This window comes from Tupaia chinensis, unplaced genomic scaffold (assembly GCF_000334495.1).
Source record: "Tupaia chinensis unplaced genomic scaffold, TupChi_1.0 Scaffold000102_1, whole genome shotgun sequence".
NCBI lineage: Eukaryota > Metazoa > Chordata > Mammalia > Scandentia > Tupaiidae > Tupaia > Tupaia belangeri.
This window is the reverse complement of record NW_006159566.1, coordinates 1,577,864-1,600,383: the sequence shown is the minus strand read 5'-3', so window position 1 is coordinate 1,600,383 and position 22,520 is coordinate 1,577,864. Positions and strand designations below refer to the sequence as shown.

General features: G+C 43.4%; 1 protein-coding gene across 1 annotated transcript in view; it reads left to right on the top strand.

Annotated features, from left to right (window-relative positions):
* KDR (kinase insert domain receptor) overlaps positions 1-22,520 on the top strand; it is a 58,218-nt gene that overhangs the window by 31,430 nt on the left and 4,268 nt on the right. Inside the window, exons 19-29 of the mRNA XM_006143686.3 lie at positions 1,330-1,443; positions 2,008-2,096; positions 2,884-3,037; positions 6,908-7,005; positions 14,359-14,481; positions 14,635-14,746; positions 15,013-15,112; positions 15,578-15,683; positions 16,802-16,953; positions 21,892-21,991; positions 22,489-22,520. Of these exons, the coding sequence (XP_006143748.1) occupies positions 1,330-1,443; positions 2,008-2,096; positions 2,884-3,037; positions 6,908-7,005; positions 14,359-14,481; positions 14,635-14,746; positions 15,013-15,112; positions 15,578-15,683; positions 16,802-16,953; positions 21,892-21,991; positions 22,489-22,520 (1,180 nt within the window). The remainder of the gene's footprint in view (positions 1-1,329; positions 1,444-2,007; positions 2,097-2,883; positions 3,038-6,907; positions 7,006-14,358; positions 14,482-14,634; positions 14,747-15,012; positions 15,113-15,577; positions 15,684-16,801; positions 16,954-21,891; positions 21,992-22,488) is intronic.

Genomic DNA, 22,520 nt, shown 5'->3' with positions numbered 1-22,520 from the left:
GAATACAAAACAGCATGTTCTCTAGAACTGGAAATATAAAAGGTCTTTGCAGAGAAAAGATGATTTGCAAAATAAGACTGGTTGTACCAGGAGGCCAATAGGTAGCTTGGTGGTTAAGGTTCTGGATCCCTCATGGCCACATCTGCAGTCTGAGTCCGAGACCCAGTGCCTTGAAGAACACATCAGGCGTATGTGCATGTGTACTCAAATCCCAAGAGGAGAACGGAGGAGAAGGGATTGCAGTGTGGCCATCTGCCCTGGGGGATTGATTTCTCGTTTTCTCTCTCTCTTCCTCTCTGGCAAGCACGTGTGCCCTATGGGGGAGAATACACACACACACACACACACACACACACGTACACACGTGCATATATTTATATATACATACATGCACATACATGTACATGTATATGTATGCATAAGTCTATATATATGTGTGTGTCTATATATGTGTGTATATATATATAAAGAATGATTGTACTAGGAAAAAAAGATTCTGAATGATGTTTTAAAAATTAAAAGCTTTATAAATAACCATGAATCCTAATAGCAATGGCATTCTGGTCCTGCCATATCAATTTGGGAAGTGATGCAGACAAAGCTTTTTGCTCTAATTATGATGTTCTGCCCTTAATGAGGACCGTACTGCGAGCCTTTTGCCACCGGGTCTTGTACATTTCAAAGCATCTTTTTCTTTTGCCCTTTCTCCCTTAAGCCCAGTGGGCTATGTCGTTTGGAGGTAGCTCACCAGAGGCTGAGGCCTGGACCATGCCTCTAAAAGTGGAGGGAAGCGTAGCAGCCTGTCCAGGAGCAAACGTGTGCTCTCGGCCCCGCAGCCTCATGTGCCAGCTGGCAAGGCCCTTGGCAAATTGCCTTCCTGGCACAGACGGGCTGGGACATCAGTATACACATGAGGACGTTTAATACGCGGCGCTGCTTCCTCAGGAGGAAGCACTGCGGTGACAGGCCCTAAAAAGCATAGTAATAAACTTGAAGCCTAAAAGTCCCGTTTTATAAAGGAAGACAGTCTGGCACGATCCCATTACAGTTGTGTTTTCCATTTTGTAAAAGACGTTACAATGGATTGTTTAAAAAAAAAAAAAAAAAGCAGACATTCTGGGTTGACTTAAAGTAAGAATTTGATTTTGAATGAGAAAACAGAATTCACACCTGACTTTTAAAGACATGTACTTAGACTGTCAATGAGGTTACCATTGTATTGTCCCTGGGGAGGTGAGACACAGGGTTGCACGCAGTGGAGAGACGGGTGTCAGTCACCCTCAGGCCAGGCCTGCATTTTTGATTTTCCTCTTTGCCCTGTATTTGTAGAAGGGGCGACGCACAGCGAACACCGAGCCCTCATGTCTGAACTCAAGATCCTCATTCACATCGGCCACCATCTCAATGTGGTCAACCTCCTGGGGGCCTGTACCAAGCCAGGAGGTGAGTAACCGTGGATCGTTCTGGGTGTCTGATTCTGACATCTGCTTCTCTACGAGTATTTGAAGAAACCACTCAACCCCCATGGCCTTGATTTCCTTAACTTGGAATAGTTTGCAGATTCCTCTATATAAACATATTTCATGGAGGTTTAGTGGGTATGATTAAATTGTTCTCAAACTTTTCCTGAATTAAGAAATGCCACGTCACTATGATAGTTTGCAGCTTGTGGTGCAGGTGTGCAGATGAGAAAACTTCTCTCCAGACTTGAAAGCAAAGGACCTTAGGATTTAGCTCCCCCAAATAGAGTCGTCTTAGGTGACTGCATTGGAAAGCAGATAGATGAGTTATCTTCTGAAATTTTGGTTCATCTTGATGTGGAATTGCCTTTTGCAAAAGGAAAAATATAATGGGTGGGGCCTGGGGCCAGCTAGGTTCGGCAATCCCGCCTCAGTGGAAGCTCATAGCCTTCTACAGTACTTTTGGGTTCATAAATACATGAAAAGTTTAGTAGAAAACACGAGGGCAAACATAATTTCCTTCCTTGACGTGTCGTACTATCTGCAGGGCCACTTATGGTGATTGTGGAATTCTGCAAGTTTGGAAATTTATCAACTTACTTAAGGGGCAAGAGAAATGAATTCGTTCCCTACAAGGTATGTCATTTCTTGGCTCAACTCTGTCTGGCTATTAAATAAAGGATAGGTCAAAGTGGTACAGGTTAGTTATTCAGCTGAAATTGTATGAGGGACTTGTGAGGCATCTTCTTACTTTGCATCGTGGCTGTCAAAACGTCCTCCTCTACCTTCTGGGGGACATAGGCTTCTTGTGCTTTATTTTTGTGATTTTCATCAATTGAGCCATTAATAGGTGGTGCCAGAGTGGGGGAGGAGGTGAGTATGTGCAAGGAAAGGGAAGGGCAGGGGAGAGAGAGCTCTCGATTACACTCTCTCCAGCCAGATGAGGCTCCATGGAGGGGCACCTTCCTCTGTGAAGGCACCCTGCTGGGGAAGTGTGTCTGCATGCTCCTGGAAATGAGGCACTTAAATATTTTTGAATTATTTTATTTAACTTTATTTATTTATTTATTTAAATTTGCACAGAGAGGAAAAGAGAAAGAGAGAGAGAGAGACAGAGAGAGAGAAAGCAAACTGCCTGGTCCAGGACTCAAACCATGGTCAGCCATGTGGGAGTCCAGTGCCTTTAACCACCACACCATCTGCTGGCCCTGAGGCACTTATTTCTTTAATCTAGATAAGAGCTAAGCTTTAGGTAAGAAAGCTGATGATGTATAAAATGTACCCCAAATCTCAGTCCAGAGACTGCATAATCCTGAAATAGCTGTTCTTCTTATGCTCTTTTAATGAATTACAATTGTTGCCACAGTTTGCTGCATGTTAGAGACCAGCCCTGTGTTGAAGGAGTTTGTTTGCTTCTTTACAGACCAAAGGGGCACGATTCCGTCAAGGGAAAGACTACGTCGGGGAAATCCCTATGGATCTGAAACGCCGCTTAGACAGCATCACCAGTAGCCAGAGCTCCGCCAGCTCTGGGTTCGTCGAGGAGAAATCTCTCAGTGATGTGGAGGAAGAGGAAGGTACTGGCCATGTTTCCTTCATGCTTAATGCATGTTCTTATAGAAACAGACAAGGTGACAGAGTGGCACAAGGAGTGTGGTCATGGAGAAGTCCAGCACTGCCTCATATACAGTCTGCCTGTATCTGTGGTTTCAGTCTCCTCGATTTCAGTTACTCCCCATCAACCATGGTCTGAAAATAGGTAAAATAAGATATTTTGAGAGAGACCACATTCGCGGAACTTTTATTACGAGATATGTTGTTATAATTCTGTTTCTTTTCCTTGGCCATCTTTGTTCATCTCTTGCTGTGTCTAGTTTTTTGTTTTTGTTTTTTTAAAGTGAATTTTATCATAGGTATGTTTGTATGGGAAAAGACAGTAGATTTAGGGTTCGATGCTATCTACCATTTTGAGCCTCCACTGGGGATCTTGGAGCATATTTCTTATGGATAGGAGAGAACTACTGTATTGGAAAGGGACCTAAATTTCTAGATCATCTGCATTCCTTCTCTTCAAAAATGAAAGGTGGAAGTCCTAAACAAGCAGCGGCTAGGTTATCAGGCACAGCCAGGCTAGCCTGAGAAATCTGAGGAACTCAAGTGGGCTAAGCAGTTGGTGACAATCAAACCAATACTCTGAGGATATTGGCCTGGTGCTTTAGTAGCAGGACAGGCTGAGTACTGTGTCCTGGCAGGGCCCAGGAAGCTCTCTGGTGATCAGTGACCAGTTAGCCTCCTCGTCCTAAGCAGCTCAGCCCCGTGTTGTCTAATTCAGCACAGCAGATGCCTTTCGGCTCGTTGTAGCCGGCCTTCTCTGCGGCCGTCAGGAGCCTCTGTTTCTACCCCTCAAGTGGCTTACCAAGTCTTCCTGCTCACTGTACTTCCTCGGTGGAGTCTTGGTAAATAAATCGAGTCACTGGGAAAGTCATGACACATTTTTGCATAGAAAAATAAGTCCTGGCTTTCCTGGCGACCTTATACTTGTCTTTATTCAGTTTTTTTTTTTTTTCGATGGTATTTTGGTGCTTTTTATGGGTAGAGTGGTGGCCCCAACCTAACTCCTAAGACTTCGAGTCTGTGTATTGTATCTGTGCTTTCCTCAGAAGGAATAGACAGTTCCGTGGGTATAGAGAGCGGGCTTCCCAACATCTGACTCTTTTCGAGGTGTGAGTGTAGAAGAATCCCATCATGGGGACCAGCAGTTGGCATTATGGCTGTGTCGCTGCACTCCCATGTGGTCGATTGCGGTTTGAGTCCTGGACCTGGTGGCTTAAACTCATGTCGGGCGCGTGTGTGTGTGCGTGCGTGCCTAAGATCCTGAGAGGAGAATGGAGGAGAAGGGATTGCATGGCCATCCCCCCTCGGGGGTGATTTCTTGTTTTCTGTCTCTCTGTCTCTCTTTCTGGTGAGCTCACATGCCCTATGGCAAAAACCTCTCCAAAAAAAAAAAAAAGAATCCCATCATGAATAATGAAAAAAATGTACTTCAGTTTCCTTTGACATGAAACTACACATACAATTTAAGCCTATACTCTTTTCCTCAGAAGGAGAGCAGACAGTGAGAGTGTGGGACTTGTCTAGAAGAGCATAGGAAGGTCGTCTCTGCCTCACCTAATTGACCCTCCACTGAAAGACACTGTCTCTGCTCTCTTCCTCTTCATTCACAAAATGGTAGCCAAGAGCTGGAAACCCAAGGGGTAGAGATAGTGTGTTGGGGAAGAACGGATATTGGTTTGGAATTTTGCCTCCTTTTTTTCATGTAGAAAATGAGAAGGCTTGGGGACCAGCAGGTGGCATGGTGGTTAAGGCTCTGGACACTCCCACATGGCCAACCACGGTTCAAGTCCTGGACCTGGTGGCTTGCTTTCTCACTTTCTCTCTCTCTCTCTCTTTCTCTGTCTCTCTCTGGTCAAATTAAAATAAATGAATGAATAAATAAAATTAAAAATAAATAATTACTAAAAAAAAAAAGAAAAGAAAATGAGAAGGCTTCACTCATTGTTCACTTAGAGCTCTTTAGCCCCAAGTATAAGAAGTCATTGAGAAAATAGCTCATGGCGTTTTTAATATGAAATTATTATTATAAGTAAATCTTTGTTTATTCTGGTATTTATCTCTAGGAAAGAAGCCGTAAGTCTTATCTTATCTGACCAAAGTTAGAGATCATTTTGAACACCCATTAATGTCTTGGTGTTTATTTGTACCATTTGCACTGAAATAAATACCTCTAACTTACATAAATTCATCTTTCCGTTCATGTTCCTGCTTTCTCTCTTCATACCCTTGATGGAAAAAGCAACCTTGCAGGCCAGACTGAATCTATTTACAACACTTTGTAATTTCAAAGTGAGAGAAATAAATATATTTCTGGTATTTTTAGTTCTCCCTTGTAGATTATACTTTGACCTTTGGCCTTTGTCCCAAGACAAAGCCTGGAGAGAAAAGGTTCAATGACCTTGAATATTATTGTTTTATTTTTAGAGTTCTTGATATAAAACTATTGTTTATCCCTTTGGGTACATGACAAAAAAAAATAACAGTTTAAAACAGCAAATTTGGGGACCAGCAGTTAGTGTAATGGCTATGTCGCTGGACTCCCATGTAGTCGACCACGGTTCACGTCCTGGACCCGGTGGCTTAAAACTCACACCGGGCGCGTGTGCGTGTGTGCCCAAGATCCCGAGGGGAGAATGGAGGAGAAGGGATGGTAGCGTGGAGGGCTGATTTCTCGCTTTCTGTCTCTCTGTCTCTCTCTGTCTGTCTGGCGAGCCCACGTGCCCGATAGCAAAAACCTCTCAAAAAACAAAGCCGTAAGTCTTATCTTATCTGACCAAAGTTAGAGATCATTTTGAACACCCATTAATGTCTTGGTGTTTATTTGTACCATTTGCACTGAAATAAATACCTCTAACTTACATAAATTCATCTTTCCGTTCATGTTCCTGCTTTCTCTCTTCATACCCTTGATGGAAAAAGCAACCTTGCAGGCCAGACTGAATCTATTTACAACACTTTGTAATTTCAAAGTGAGAGAAATAAATATATTTCTGGTATTTTTAGTTCTCCCTTGTAGATTATACTTTGACCTTTGGCCTTTGTCCCAAGACAAAGCCTGGAGAGAAAAGGTTCAATGACCTTGAATATTATTGTTTTATTTTTAGAGTTCTTGATATAAAACTATTGTTTATCCCTTTGGGTACATGACAAAAAAAAATAACAGTTTAAAACAGCAAATTTGGGGACCAGCAGTTAGTGTAATGGCTATGTCGCTGGACTCCCATGTAGTCGACCACGGTTCACGTCCTGGACCCGGTGGCTTAAAACTCACACCGGGCGCGTGTGCGTGTGTGCCCAAGATCCCGAGGGGAGAATGGAGGAGAAGGGATGGTAGCGTGGAGGGCTGATTTCTCGCTTTCTGTCTCTCTGTCTCTCTCTGTCTGTCTGGCGAGCCCACGTGCCCGATAGCAAAAACCTCTCAAAAAACAAAAACAAAAACAAAAAAGCCAGCGAATTTGAAAAAGCTCTCCCCTCTCCCTGGTATCTATGCCAGTTTTATCTTCATCTTGTTACGTCATTGGGAAAGCCATGACGTTATTTTCCTATGTTTTTCTGTTGGGTCGACATTCCAGATGACCCAATGCTTCTTGGATTTATTTGTTCACTTTAGCTAATATGGAAAAAAAAAATCAATATTTTCCCTGTGGGGTTTAATGAAGGCTAATACTACTGGGCTTCAGCAGATTTGCAGAAGAGAGAGGCATTTTCTCTCTGCTCCTGTTTCTTGAAAATTAACTCCTAAGTCTTAAGAAAATATTACTCTAGCAAACTTAGAAACCAGTTGCACTGACTGGTGCAAATATTGACCTCCATCCTCCTGCCTCGTCCAACAGCTTCTGAGGATCTGTACAAGGACTTCCTGACCTTGGAGCATCTCATCTGCTACAGCTTCCAGGTGGCTAAGGGCATGGAGTTCTTGGCATCGCGCAAGGTAAGCAGGTCAGGGGGAATCAATTGTCTCTTCAGATTCAGGTTTGGAAATAAGACTTCCAGTGCCAACCCAGTGGTATTTGTTTGGGAGTGTAATTTATGCACCCCTTTTAGGACTCTTGAAAGAGGTCTCTTGGGGAGGCTCTGTTTCTGCTACTTAAGTATGGTTAAGATTTCACGAAATTCATTTGTAGAATACTTACTGACTATCCGTTAAGTGCTAGGCAGTCTTCTGAGCTCTGAAGATGCTGTGGTGAACAACAGGAGAAAATCTCTTTCATGGAATTTACATTCTGGGAGGGGGGGCGAAACGGTGAACAGTGCTGACAAGTACAATTTGTAGTAGGTTAGATGCGAGTCAGTGCTATGGGGAAAAGTAAAGAGGGCGAGGTATAAGCGAGTGCAGAGGTGGTATATTTGTGGGTGCACATGCTCTGTGTGTGTGTGAATTTTAAACAAGGCGAATGAAGAAGGCTTCCCTAAGAAGGTGGCATTTGAGCAAAGACTCAAGAAGGGCGGGGGACGGAGCCTTGCCAATATCTTTGTGTAGAGTCTATTTTGTTTTACATTCATCATCATCTATCAAAAAGTGTTTGTTAGTGGTATAATTAGAAGCCAGGAAGGATGGGCTTCAGATGAGAGCGATTAAAGATCTAAAATTAGAAAAGTAGGCCAAACAAAGGCTGAGGTGGGGACGTGACAACTTACAAATATTCCAAAGGTTGTAAACACCGCGGTGGAAATGAGGTTGGTGGGTTACCCCTCTGGAAAGGGCAAAGTGCATTCCTCTACATTAAACAAGAAATTCGAGATTAAGGTTCAGGAAAAACTACTAGTTGTTAAAATATATTTGCTGCAGCCTATTGGGGGAAGGAAAGACGTAAGGTTTTCTTGTGTTGTTTTGTTTTCTAAGTTAAAGTGAAATCACCAACACATTTTTTTTCCCCCTAAAGTTTAAAGTTTCTCAGAATCTGGGATGTTTATTCTGCATCATCGTTCTTGGGTTTTCTCTTTCAAAGGGAAGGGAGAGAGCTCAAATCTTCACAGGATTTTCCCAAAGAAAAGCCCCTTGCCCTTCTTGGAGATTAGGATGTATTATTATTTTAAGTCCAGAGTTCACCATTTAGACATGGTTCCTTTCGTGATTGGGAAGGGAATGGGTGTGGAGGTGAGAAGGCTGGAGAGCTGAGGGGGGGTGAGACTCTTTTAACTTTCTATAAATGAATTGGAGAGGTTTTTTTTTGCTATAGGGCGTGTGCACTCACCAGAAAGACAGAGAGAGACAGAGAGACAGAAAGCGAGAACTCACCCCACCCCCCTCCCCGGGGGATGGCCACACTGCAATCCCTTCTCCTCCACTCTCCTCTCAGGATCTTGGGCATGCACGCACACGTGCCTGGCGTGAGTTTAAGCCACCGGGTCCAGGACTCGAACCATGGTCGACTACCTGGGAGTCCAGCGACACAGCCATTGCACTAACTGCTGGTCCCTCCTTTAACTTTCTTTATGTCTTCCAGGTGATTTCTTGACTATCACCTGGTTGTTACACACAAAAAAGAAACCCTTTGCTTAGGGGGAGGAACGTAGCCTGGCCTCGCTCAATCATGCTAGAGAGTGGGCGTCTGAATACGCCTTGTTCAGGGGACAGTGGTAGCAGGCTCACCATGCTGGGTAGGGGTTGGGTGGTGGTGGGGAATGTCTGCCTCATGTGATCATTCCCACGCTGACTTGAGAATTCTCATCCAAGCCTTTCAAATTCCTTTCTATTTTTAATGCTCCCCAGAGAACTCTCGTTCTCTCACAAATTTTCCACGTGGAGTTGAAGGTGCCTAATAGAAGGAAGTCAGATGAAATTAGAGAAGGATATAGAAGAAGAAGACACAGGAGCCAGCAGGTGGCCTGGTGATTAAGGCACGGGACTCCCACATGGCTGACCATCGTTTGAGTCCTGGCCCTTATGGCTTGGTTTCTTACTTTCTCTCTCTCTTTCTGTTTCTCTCTGATGAGCACCCATGCCCTATAGCAAATTAAAAAAAAATAATAATAAACACAAATTTTTAAATAAATAAATAAAATAAGAAGGGGAAACGGAGGAGCTACCAAGAATAGAAGGAAAGCCAAGTGAATTCTGTTTTATTTTCTAGTACGCTAGAAAATACACCTGACTCACCATAGGCTGAAATTGTTCTATAGACCTTTATGATAAACTTTTTAAAAACAGGATATGCCCCACTGGGAATTATTTGTCTAACCTAGTCCCATTTATCCCACTTCAGTCCCATACAGAATGGGGAAGGGGCCAAAGAACACCAAACCTTGTTTCTGGTTTCCGTGCATTCATTCAGAATAAACCTCATTCTGGGTCCTCGTTAGAATAAGACGTTTTTAACCATAGGTGGTGTCAGGCCAAAGGGATGTGTGGATGTGACCAGAAACACGTTTTGAATTGTGTCCTAGAGAAGTCTATTTATGACTCTGTCATCATACTATAACTTAATTATTTACCTCCCAACACTGGGGCTGTTTATGGAATAAACAGATGTGTGTCTCAACGAAACTCAGAGACTTTCTTCCTGAAGTGTTGAAAAAAGACACTCACCGGTCCCTGCTAATCAGCTGGTTGTAAAAGCTAACTAGTACACATTCTTTTTGTCCATTTTTATTTGTATCTGAATTTTCTGTGGAAAAATACATACCTTTATAAAATAATCAAGTAAACAAATAATATTTGAGCAATTCACTTTTTTAATCTTAATAACACTTGAGTTTCTTTTACATCTGACTCTCAAAGGATCAAAGGCTCCAGGACAGACAGGTAAATACTTGATATAATTTTTTATCTATTTGCCATACTTGTCACCTTAGGTCAGTTGAAAATTGAAGGAAAAAAATAAAGTTATATTTGTCTTCATTAATTTTTCACAGATACTAAAAACAACTGTACTTCAAAATGCTAAAATCATTTATTTACCCAGTCAGCTGTATGTGCTGATCATTAAAGAATGCAGGCAAGCCAGATAACATCATTTTCATCCAATTCGTCCAAATACAAGAATAATTAGATTGGGGGAGGAGGGAGAGGGAAGGATTCTCATTTGCTTCTGTAATCAGCATAACAAATAAATATAGTGAATAACAATAATACATTGAAGAAGGATTGCAAGAAAATGCAACGCTAGTGAGATATGCTATTAGCAATCTTAAACTCTTGAAGGAATTATTTTGCTTAGATATTTGCATGTCAACTTTTCCTTTAAAAACTTCAGAACTTTTGTTTATGTAGTTCATATTTGCTAAGAAATAAAAGTTTCAATTTTTCATTTTACGTAGTAGCACTTCTCTTCTGACTCAAAAAAGTTCCAATCACCCTAGTAGCAGTAATGATGACATTTTACTATGGTACAGAAATGCAAAAGGTAACTTTATCCATCATTATATCAATGATAATACGACATGCACAACAGATATGGCTACCATTAACAATGGATTCAGCGGGGTCAGCAGGTGGCATGGTGGTTGGGGGCACTGGACTCCCACATTGCTGACCATGGTTTGGGTCCTGGACCTGGTGGCTTTCTCTCCCTCTCTCTAAATAAATAAATAAAGCTAAATAAATAATTATTTTTTTTAAAATGGCTTCAGCAATCTGTGTTTCACCATTCCATATCATATTCCAGTGAGGAGTGGACAAATAGCGTCGTCCGTCCTGCTCTAAAATTTGGAGCATAACCTTCTTCTATGAGACAGGCAGTAGCAGGTAATCAGTGGTGAAGGAAAGATAGTCCACAGACATATATAAATAGAAATCTTTATCTTCCTAAAGGAAATCATCCTGGATATTAAAAATAAAAAGAATGTTCAGATTTGGGTTTTTCACATGTTTTCCTTTAAGCAAAGCTTTCCTACTGGTTAATGAAACAGCTAGAAGTTTGTATAATTTACAACTATGTAAGTTAAAGTACATATGTAAAATGGAAAATCAAAACAGATCTATGTTTTTCTTTTTAAAAAAATCCAAATGTTGACTTTTAAAATTATTTATTTATTTTTTATTATCATCATAATCTTGTTTATATTACACTGGATTGCATATAACTTTACAGTGTATTACATTGCTTTTTCAAAGGGAATGCCATGCATGTTGCAAGGCCAATGGACCCCGCCCTGCCCCCTTGCGGAGATTGGAGGGCACCTGGGATCTCCCACTTATTCTACACCTCTCATGTCTCTTCGGCGTGCCAGACTAAAATCAAGCTCAACGGGGTCTTATTTCCCTGCTGATTCCACCAAGCCCATTCCCTTGGCTGTGGTTTTGCTGGATAGTAGGTAGGGACAGTAGGAATCTCGTTCATCCATTCATGCGCATCACTAATTAGATGACAAGGCATTTGGCTAACTTAAGAGAGTCATAGTTACTCCTGCCATTTACCTGCGCTTCATTGAATTTCGTCACTTTGACATTCAGAGCACTGGACAGAAATCATATCGCGTCAACCCCCACCGCTGGCCTTCTAGACAAATGTTGAATTTTAAAGTACCTTTCATGGGTGGCAATGAATGATAATGAATGTGTATCATTTTGCCATTAAGTGCAAAGAATTGTACACAGTGAGAGAGATTCTTGGAGCATGGTGAGCTGAATATGTCCCCTTTGCCTTCAGTTATGATCTCCTGGCTTCTCCTGCCTATCAACCAAACTATTTACTTTTGCTAAAAATTCACCAAATAGAACTTATGACCAACTGATTCTTTTTGTTTGTTTGTTTGTTTGTTTTGAGAGATTTTTTTCTAGAGGGCACGTGTGCTTGCCAGAAAAACAGAGAGAGACAGAGAGACAGAAAGCGAGAAATCACCCCCCCAGGGGGGGATGGCCATACCACAATCCCTTCTCCTCCATTCTCCTCTCGGGATCTTGGGCACGCACGCACATGCGCCTAGTGTGAGTTTAAACCATCAGGTCAGGGACTCAACCCATGGTCAACTGCATGGGAGTCCAGTGACATAGCCATTATGCCAACTGCTGGTCCCCTGACCAACTGATTCTGCTGGTATCTGGATGTATTCATTTGCAGAGGGCTTACATAACAAAGTATCACCGACTAGGTAGCTTAAACACTAGAAAATTATTTGTCCACAATTTTGGCAGCTAGACGTCCAAAGTCAAGCTGTCAGTAGAGTTGTTTCTTCCTAGGAACTTTCTTTAGTACAACTGTGTCTTCATATGGTTTTCTTTCTGTGGATGTCTGTATCACACACTTCTCTTCCTATAAGGATGCCATTATAATGGATAAAACTAAATTAGTGGAGGTGAGATTGAACTGCTCTTGCACCTCAGAATGTGCAGAGACTAGGTCACAGAGGACCGACTAAGCCTGGTCACAACGTGGCTCTAGTCCCTTGTCTTTTGACCTATGTAGGATTCTTTCATTAGGCATATCTCAATAACCACAGAGTAGCTCTAGGAGAAACAAGATAAGTGGAGTAATCAGATATGCTGCAGCCTATTGGGGGAAGGAAAGACGTAAGGTTTTCTTGTGTTGTTTTGTTTTCTAAGTTAAAGTGAAATCACCAACACATTTTTTTTCCCCCTAAAGTTTAAAGTTTCTCAGAATCTGGGATGTTTATTCTGCATCATCGTTCTTGGGTTTTCTCTTTCAAAGGGAAGGGAGAGAGCTCAAATCTTCACAGGATTTTCCCAAAGAAAAGCCCCTTGCCCTTCTTGGAGATTAGGATGTATTATTATTTTAAGTCCAGAGTTCACCATTTAGACATGGTTCCTTTCGTGATTGGGAAGGGAATGGGTGTGGAGGTGAGAAGGCTGGAGAGCTGAGGGGGGGTGAGACTCTTTTAACTTTCTTTCTTTTTTTTGGAGAGGTTTTTTTTTGCTATAGGGCGTGTGCACTCACCAGAAAGACAGAGAGAGACAGAGAGACAGAAAGCGAGAAATCACCCCACCCCCCTCCCCGGGGGATGGCCACACTGCAATCCCTTCTCCTCCACTCTCCTCTCAGGATCTTGGGCATGCACGCACACGTGCCTGGCGTGAGTTTAAGCCACCGGGTCCAGGACTCGAACCATGGTCGACTACCTGGGAGTCCAGCGACACAGCCATTGCACTAACTGCTGGTCCCTCCTTTAACTTTCTTTATGTCTTCCAGGTGATTTCTTGACTATCACCTGGTTGTTACACACAAAAAAGAAACCCTTTGCTTAGGGGGAGGAACGTAGCCTGGCCTCGCTCAATCATGCTAGAGAGTGGGCGTCTGAATACGCCTTGTTCAGGGGACAGTGGTAGCAGGCTCACCATGCTGGGTAGGGGTTGGGTGGTGGTGGGGAATGTCTGCCTCATGTGATCATTCCCACGCTGACTTGAGAATTCTCATCCAAGCCTTTCAAATTCCTTTCTATTTTTAATGCTCCCCAGAGAACTCTCGTTCTCTCACAAATTTTCCACGTGGAGTTGAAGGTGCCTAATAGAAGGAAGTCAGATGAAATTAGAGAAGGATATAGAAGAAGAAGACACAGGAGCCAGCAGGTGGCCTGGTGATTAAGGCACGGGACTCCCACATGGCTGACCATCGTTTGAGTCCTGGCCCTTATGGCTTGGTTTCTTACTTTCTCTCTCTCTTTCTGTTTCTCTCTGATGAGCACCCATGCCCTATAGCAAATTAAAAAAAAATAATAATAAACACAAATTTTTAAATAAATAAATAAAATAAGAAGGGGAAACGGAGGAGCTACCAAGAATAGAAGGAAAGCCAAGTGAATTCTGTTTTATTTTCTAGTACGCTAGAAAATACACCTGACTCACCATAGGCTGAAATTGTTCTATAGACCTTTATGATAAACTTTTTAAAAACAGGATATGCCCCACTGGGAATTATTTGTCTAACCTAGTCCCATTTATCCCACTTCAGTCCCATACAGAATGGGGAAGGGGCCAAAGAACACCAAACCTTGTTTCTGGTTTCCGTGCATTCATTCAGAATAAACCTCATTCTGGGTCCTCGTTAGAATAAGACGTTTTTAACCATAGGTGGTGTCAGGCCAAAGGGATGTGTGGATGTGACCAGAAACACGTTTTGAATTGTGTCCTAGAGAAGTCTATTTATGACTCTGTCATCATACTATAACTTAATTATTTACCTCCCAACACTGGGGCTGTTTATGGAATAAACAGATGTGTGTCTCAACGAAACTCAGAGACTTTCTTCCTGAAGTGTTGAAAAAAGACACTCACCGGTCCCTGCTAATCAGCTGGTTGTCTGATGTGGGATTGTTTTGAAGCATGAGGTCACAACAGCTGTAGAAGACTCCGCTGGCCAACACCTAATGCACACGGTTCTCTTTGCAGTGTATCCATAGGGACCTGGCGGCACGGAATATCCTCTTGTCGGAGAAGAACGTGGTTAAAATCTGTGACTTCGGCTTGGCCCGGGATATTTATAAAGACCCAGATTATGTCAGAAAAGGAGATGTAAGTTGCAAAAATCAATCCGGCGCTCTAGTAAGTTGCAGAATTCAAACTCCTCGTAGCAAGCTTCAGGACCTGGGTTCAGGAACAAATGAAGTTGTTTTCTTCTGATATCTGCCAATCTGGGTTCTGATGGTTTGTCTTCTACCCTCTTAGGCTCGTCTCCCTTTGAAATGGATGGCCCCAGAAACAATTTTTGACAGAGTGTACACAATTCAGAGTGATGTGTGGTCTTTCGGTGTTTTGCTCTGGGAAATATTTTCCTTAGGTAAGCCTCTTACTCCTCTCCCTCCATCCAGACTCCAAATAATAATGTTGGTAGCCAGCCCCCCAACATGTCTTTTTCTTGTCTATATTTGACCTTTATCAGATGAAACTTCTTAAAAGTTTAAAATGGTACAGTATCTAAAAACCAAACCAAACCAAACCCAAATTTGATCAAAGATAAATGGACCAGGAAGATGTGTAAGAATTAGGCTCAGGGATTTCTACCAGAGAAACGTCAAGACATTTTTCCTTCTTGCCTTATTTTAGGTGCTTCTCCATATCCTGGAGTAAAGATTGATGAGGAATTTTGTAGGCGATTGAAAGAAGGAACTAGAATGAGGGCCCCGGATTATACCACACCAGAAATGTAAGACTTGAAGAAGTGTCTTCTGCTCTTTTCCTTGTTCACAAACTCTCTCCTCATTCTGTTTGTCTGTCTATGGCCATCTGTCTGCCTATCTAATCTATCATCTATCCATATTATCATCTGTCATCTCCCTGCCTCCATCAAGGTTCAGTTTGTGTCGTCCTTCTCGCTCGTACCTCTACTTGATAATGTCAAACACAGAGTCCTCGCTTCTTGAAACCACAGCACCTTCTTTTCCATACTCGCCAGTCGGTTCTTCTTAGCTGTTGATTTGTGATGCTTTCTTCTCGATATACACTTTGCATCTGAGGGCGGAGCTCCGTGTCTTATGCCGTCTTGTAGCTCTATTTAGCATCTTGAATCGTGGTGGAGTCTTTATGAACATTTACCCACTCCAGTGCTTATTTTCAGCATCAGATGCAGGTGGAAAGAGGTACTTAATGATGTCGTGTTCTGCTTTTCTAGGTACCAGACCATGCTTGACTGCTGGCACGGGGAACCCAGCCAGAGACCCACATTTTCAGAGTTGGTGGAACATCTGGGAAACCTGTTACAAGCTAATGCCCAGCAGGTACGTCAGCTCCATCCGAGACACTTGTGCAGAAAGTACCTAGTTGTCAAGGACTCTCCTACTGCCATCCACTCAACCACCGAATAACAAGACATAGTCTTCCAGCGCTGAGCAACTGCTTTCCTAAAAGCCATAATTACCCCCAAAGGCAAATGAGACGCTGATTCCCAACCTGGGAGCAAACCACTCCTACTCCTTCCTGCTTCTCTTTCCGTTACAATTTCAAATGCTCTTTAAATTAAAAACAACAACAACAACAACAAAAACAAAAAACAAAAAACAAAAAACAAAACAAAAAAACAACTGGGGTGGGCAGGTGGCATGGTGGTTAAGGGCACTGGACTCCCACGTGACCAACCATGGTTTGAGTCTTGGACCTGGTGGCTTGCTTTCTCACTTTCCATCTCTCTTGCTCTCCTTCACTCTGTCTCTCTCTAGTCAAATTAAAATAAATAAATTAATTTAAAAATTAAATAAAATAATTTTTTTGTTGGAGAGGTTTTTGCTATAGGGCGCATGTTGGGCATGCACGCACACGCGGCCAGCATGAGTTTAAGCCACCAAGTCTGGGACTCGAACCATGGTTGACTACAGGGGAGTTCAGCAACATAGCCATTACGCTAAGTGCTGGCCCCCTGCCATTTCTTTGTCTTGATTAACGTTCAACTGCACAGCCTTTTTTCAGAAGACCTGTTTTCCTGCCCAGTTATTGCTTTTCCTAGACTCGTTAATTTTTCCCTTGCCTTGAAATGTAAAGGTTAAACATGGCCACCATGCCCTTTGGGGGGCAGACAGGGCTTTGTGTCAACATAATTTCTCAGCTCCGTGTCGCTCTTTGTGTTCGGTTGTTACACCTGTGACCACAGCCTGCTGTGTTTTCATGGTGACCACAGGTCTCTGTGGTCCCCTTATGCATCTTGTTTTCAGTATACCTCCATTCACGCACCCCTTTCACATGTCCTTCTGTATTTGACAGCTGAGTTCGACTGTCTTGAATGTCTGTGTTCTAGAGTGAAAGCAACGTGCTCCACAGCCACGAAGTCCCCGTGGCCTTTATCCTGAAAAGACTGTTGAAGGACTGAAGCCATAACAATAGCATTCTGTGTTTATTGTTTCAGGATGGCAAAGACTACATTGTTCTTCCTATATCAGAGACTTTGAGCATGGAAGAGGATTCTGGACTCTCTCTGCCTACCTCACCTGTTTCCTGTATGGAAGAAGAGGAAGTGTGTGACCCCAAATTCCATTATGACAACACAGCAGGCATCAGGTACTGTACGTATGTGACCAGCATGCCCTCTGGGGGCTTCAGCCATCTCAGAGAGGGGGAGTGGGAGTAAGACATTTTGTAAGGCTGCCACATCCCACTTCCACGTTTATCTTTAGCCCTGAGGCTCTTCCACATGGGAATGCTCCTTGCAGAGGGTCTGGGTAGGTGAGTTCCCTCCATCTGTCGCCCATGTTGTTGCCACAGCTCTTCCATCAAGAATTCTAAGCCCTGCAGCTGCAAATAGCTGGAATGCCATCGTCTGTTAATCTCCAGAAAAAGAGACCAATTTTACAGAGACATCTGCATTTAAATGATCCCCATGTATGCTTTTATTAATGTGAATTAAATGGCTTAGGAAAGATTCAGGAAGGAAGTGTCCTGGGCATATATGAAAACACACTTACGGCTCTCTGGCGAGGATACGGAAGGCCATGGGCTGTGTCCTGAATTAGACTGGACACCACATCTCTGAAGCCCCTCTGGAGTCTGATTTTCAGCATTTTATTTGCATAATGGGACATCTGAGCTTATTTAAAACACATGCACTGCAGTCCTTTCTAATTTAGAAGGGGTTCGAAGGCAGTTTTCTTTTCTCCTCTCTGCTAGCACCTGTGCAGAGGAAAGCGTGATTGTAAAATGGCCTCCATTAAGCTTGGCACCACTTCACTCTGCTCTGTCTCTTTCCCAACCCTTTTGAGTGTTTTCCTCCTTTCACTGGAACCCCTGATGGCATGAGCCCAGCCTGCTGCCCTGAGTGTGCCTGAGTGGCCACAGGGAGGGGCAAGGAGCTCTCTCCTGTGTCTGGAACTTGGCCAGGTGGCCACGTTTCCGTGATGCTGCAGAGGCCCTGTGGAGTTTGCCCACAGGAATCGTGCAGGGCAGCAGGACCTGTGATGAGACAAGAGGCGAGCACGGAGTGGCTGGAAGCCAAGTGAGCTGACCATCCCACTGCCGGCAAGAGCATTTGGCATTTTTTAAAGACCTTTTCCACATAGGATCAGATTTTCGCCCACAAAGCCCTCTGATTTAGGCAAGGTGGAAACTGCTGTCTTTTTTTGTTGTTGTTATTGTTGCAGAAGCTGACCATGAGGCTCAGCTCGATGACCTGAGGCAGTACGACCTTGTGGTTAAACATGCAGGTGTTAGGGTCAGATAGGACTAGGTGGGCTTGCCCTCTCCATAGCAGTGAGTGGACCCAGATTCCCCAGCCTCCCCCTCTGTTTCCTTGTGTAACTGGTGTGGTTTGAAAATGACTATGGTATGACATCATGTATTTCTAAGTGCCTGGCACTTGAAAGCACTCAACAAAGAATAGCCATGAAGTGAGCAGTTTAGAATCATGTCCTTGAGAGGAACCCAGGTCTTCGGCATACTGAGTCAATGCTGTTTCCTCCCGGGCAAGAACGGGCCGTCCGGGAGTGTGAAATGGACTAGAATTTCACTCCTGTGCTCGTGAGCCCCTTGTGCAAGCTCCTGTCTTCTAGTGTAATCCTTGTTCCTGCAACACTCATATGGCCTGTCCTTTCACAGAAAGCCATGTGAGCTGAATCCTATTCCCTGAGTTTGCTGTGACCAAGCAGAGTGAGGACCCACGCCGGCAGCCTCTTGGCTCGCTTAGGTGCTTTGCATATGGTGCTGGGCAGGGAATGAAGTCATGCATGTGTAATGGAAGTGCCAAATACGATGCTGCATCTAAAAAAAAGGACTGTTAGCATTTATCCCCAGAAGCGTGGACAACTGTGACACCACAGCCCCCGACACAGGCCTGGCTTTGATTTTCTGGCTGTGATTTTTGAATTGGTCTTTCCAGTCCAGTTTCTCTTTTATCCAGCCATAATTTGGAAGCTAGAATGGAAATTGGAATCTTTTGTCTGTGTCCCCTTTCCAATCCCTTCCACCGATTCCTTTTTATTAAAAATAAGACTCGAGGTTACGATTCAATCACCCGGGTTCCAAGGAAGGCGGAATAGAGGCATCTGTTCTCGGCACACCTCATTCTGGTGTTGTCTTAGGGCTCTGCTGCTCGGGGGGAATGAGACGAGGCCGGGGTACCTCTCGGGGGACTTGTCTGACCCTCTTGCACATTTCCAGCTGAGCAGAAAAGCAGAGGCGTCTTTCTCACTTACTTCTCCCTTATAATTTTCAATCCCAGTGCATCATAAATAGGGCTGGACAGACACATCACTGTGGGAGCTTGCCTTGTGATTTGTTGCCCTTGAAACTATTTTAAAAATATTTGTTCAGCATTTCTTTAGAGAAGAGGCTGAGGAGTGTGCGGGGGGGAAGGACCACTTATGTCTAGACTTAGCTTGGTCTCTAATTTCCCCTGTGGATCAGCGCAGCCCCAGTGTGCATGCTTTCTGCAAGACAACACAGGGGGGGGAAGCGCAGCCCCAGTGTGCATGCTTTCTGCAATTCAACACAGGGGGGAAAAAAAAAAACCCTAAAAAAACAACAAAAAAAAAATCCCGAGAAAACTCGTTTTTCTTTGAGGGCAGTTTGAGGACTATCTTCGGTGGCTCTGCCATTTCCTCAGGGAGTTTCACCTTCCATCCCAAGCAGCTTATCAAAAATTTCTTTGTAATTGTCTCCCAGAGAAAGATTTTGGTACATACCACTTTATTTTCAGATAGGTTAATTGCTAGTGATGGTTAATGCCCCTTATGGATGGATGCCCGAGGCAGCCCACTGGCTAGATGTTTTTGAATTTGGCTCTGATATTAGATCACTTGAAATGGACTGTCCTTTGGCCTTTTGCAGTGCACACTCACCACCCCTACTCCCAGCCCACCGCTCGGTCAGCATACACGGCAGTGCCTACGCATGGACTTACTAAAGACTTGAACAATTGCGTCTGCCGCTTCTCTTTGTCCTTTTCCTTCCTGATTCTTTTCTAAGGGAGTCAGTGTGAAGTAGAGTAAACAGAAACCCTGCATGGACTTTGGAGTCTGAAGATCTAAGTTTGAGTCCCGGTTCTGGTCTTTACAAGCCATTTTCTTCCTAAAACTTGGCTTCCTCATCTCCACAAGGGGAATAATAAAAAGAACTCTTTCATAGCTTTGTGAGGAGCAGAGGCAGCAGTATCTGTGAAAACGCTTTGTCTCTCCTGAAGGAGAAGGGCCATAGCATTTTTTTTTTTTCAGTTTTGGGGCTCAGAATTCAAGGAACCGTCTTCTCTAAGGTGGCTGCATTATTGCAGGTCTCTGCTCTAGTTCACTGGATCTCCCCAGATGTTTCTGGGATCCACCCACTTCTTCAAACCCCAGGGGCATTCTCTTTCATTAACAGGCCGCCCTTCTTTCTCCTGGATAAGTGGGATATCTCCCGAATCGTTCTCTTGTTCTCTCGGTCTCTGGTCTTACCTTTCTCAGTCTCGAGTCAGCTTCCTAAAGGGCATACCTGCCCTTGTCAGTCACACGCATGAAATTCTGTAGTGGCTCCTCACTGTCCAGTAATAAACCCTACTATTCTAGTTATGTGATTATGGACAAGTTCCTAAAAAGTTGAGGTGATAATACCTCAAGATATGTTTAACTGTGACGATACCTTGAAATGAAGTGTGGAGAGCCTCTGGTCCAGTGCCTGACCCGTGACAGATTCTCAAGAAGGGGTTCCTGAATAAGCGAATGAATGAATGATCGTTTTTGGCCAGCACCACTTTTAGGAACAGGACTAAGGAGAGAGTGAGCTTACCCTGATTCTTGTATATCATGTTCCGAGGGAGGAGGTCACTGGTAAACGGCATTATTTCCCCTCTGTGAAGGAAAGAATCAGCCAGCCGGTGGAGAGGGGGGAGGCTCAGTTTCCATTCTCTTCCTTTGGCTCAAGGAGAATGTAACAGGTTCCAGAAGTCTGCTGGTTGCGGGAGACAGGCTGGGAAAGGAGTGAAGAGTGTATTTGCTACCCTCATGAGCTCTATGAGGAAGACATCCCTTCTCTCCGCTTGAGCTACACAAGACTTTGATAGGATCACCCAGACTCTTGCAAAACCATTTGGCAGAGAAGAGGCACCCCTTGGGAAGAGGTGGTTTATTGTCTGATGAACTTTATTCTTTGGGCTCCTGAAGAAAACTGACACCTTTTGGAATTCCAAAGGGAAAAATAAGCTTTAATCATAGAGCATTATTTTTCCTAAGAACACTAAGGTCAATATTTGCCATGTCACTCATCTCCTCCAAATCTCCCCCAAGCTAGTGAGGAATGCTGTTGCCAATACATTTTAAACATGGGGTGACTTGCATATTCATGTCTTCCTTGAGTTTGTAGAGTCAGTGGTAGTAGACTCTGAAATAATCAGAATATCTATGACTCTCAAAACACTGCTCTTCCCTGAAGTGGGCAGCTTGAGGGGCTAAAAATTGGAGTCATGAGACTTAGCTCACTTTCCCCCCTACATACTAAGATTTTATTACATGTAGAAGAGAGGCGTTGTCTTCAGATCTCTTCTGGGTTCACTTTCCTTTAGGGAGACCTACAGGTGTTTCCTCTGTCCAGATTTTATTGAATGATTCCTCTTCAAGAATTATCTAGAAAAATGTTCCTAGGAGAGGGTCAGAAAGATGTGAACTGCTCAGTAATATATCTAGCGCTCAGTGGGGGAGTCATACACCATCAGGAAGCCAAGCAGAAGGCAACTGATAGTGGGGTGTGCTGTTTTTGTCTTGAATCCAGCTCTGGACCTCAGAAGTATGATTCAAAGGAACAGGGGCTCATCGAGGTCCCTCAGTTATATTATACTTTTAAATGGACTTTCACAGGAAATTAAGCTTTCAGTGTGTGCTAGCAGAGAAAGATTTAAAAAAAAAATTTTTTTTTCCAAAGGATGTTTTGAAGGTTGTTATTAAACTTGTGGTTGAAAGATAATGAACTTAGGTATCGCTTGTGGTATCTGCAGCCAAAGGCACCACCACTAAAATATAAATATTTGTTCTTTTGCAGTCAGTATCTGCAGAACAGTAAGCGAAAGAGCCGGCCTGTGAGTGTAAAAACATTTGAAGATATCCCATTGGAAGAACCAGAAGTAAAAGTAATCCCAGATGTAAGTACATCTTTTACAAATACGCTTAGAAATAATACAAAGGATGAAACACTAGCTAGGTAAATATTAGCCTAAGCATTAAAGTCTTGGCGCCCCATTATAAGGTTGTCTTTGAGGGGATATGTCATGGGGTCATGATGGAGATGAAACTTTGGTTTCTCCATAAGTAAACCCCTGGTCCAAGGTTCAAGGTAGTCTGGCTTTATGCCCAATATGGCTGAAATAAAAATAGTGTCCATGTGAAAAGAGGGATGGAAACAGGATCTTTTGCTGTGACTTTAGGAATTTTTTCTTCTCCCAGGCCAGGGTCTACTTCTAGAAGGTAGTTGCTTCCTTTTGTAGCTTGCTTGGTTTCTGGCTAACCTACCTTTACTGTCCTCTGAAGGGCACTGGAGCAAGGACATGGTCTGATAGGTGGGTTAAGAAATCGGTTTGCTTAACTGGCTAGTTAGTGTGTACTTTCAGTCAACTGTGCCATCTCATTTTCTCTTATAAAGGACAACCAGACGGACAGTGGTATGGTTCTTGC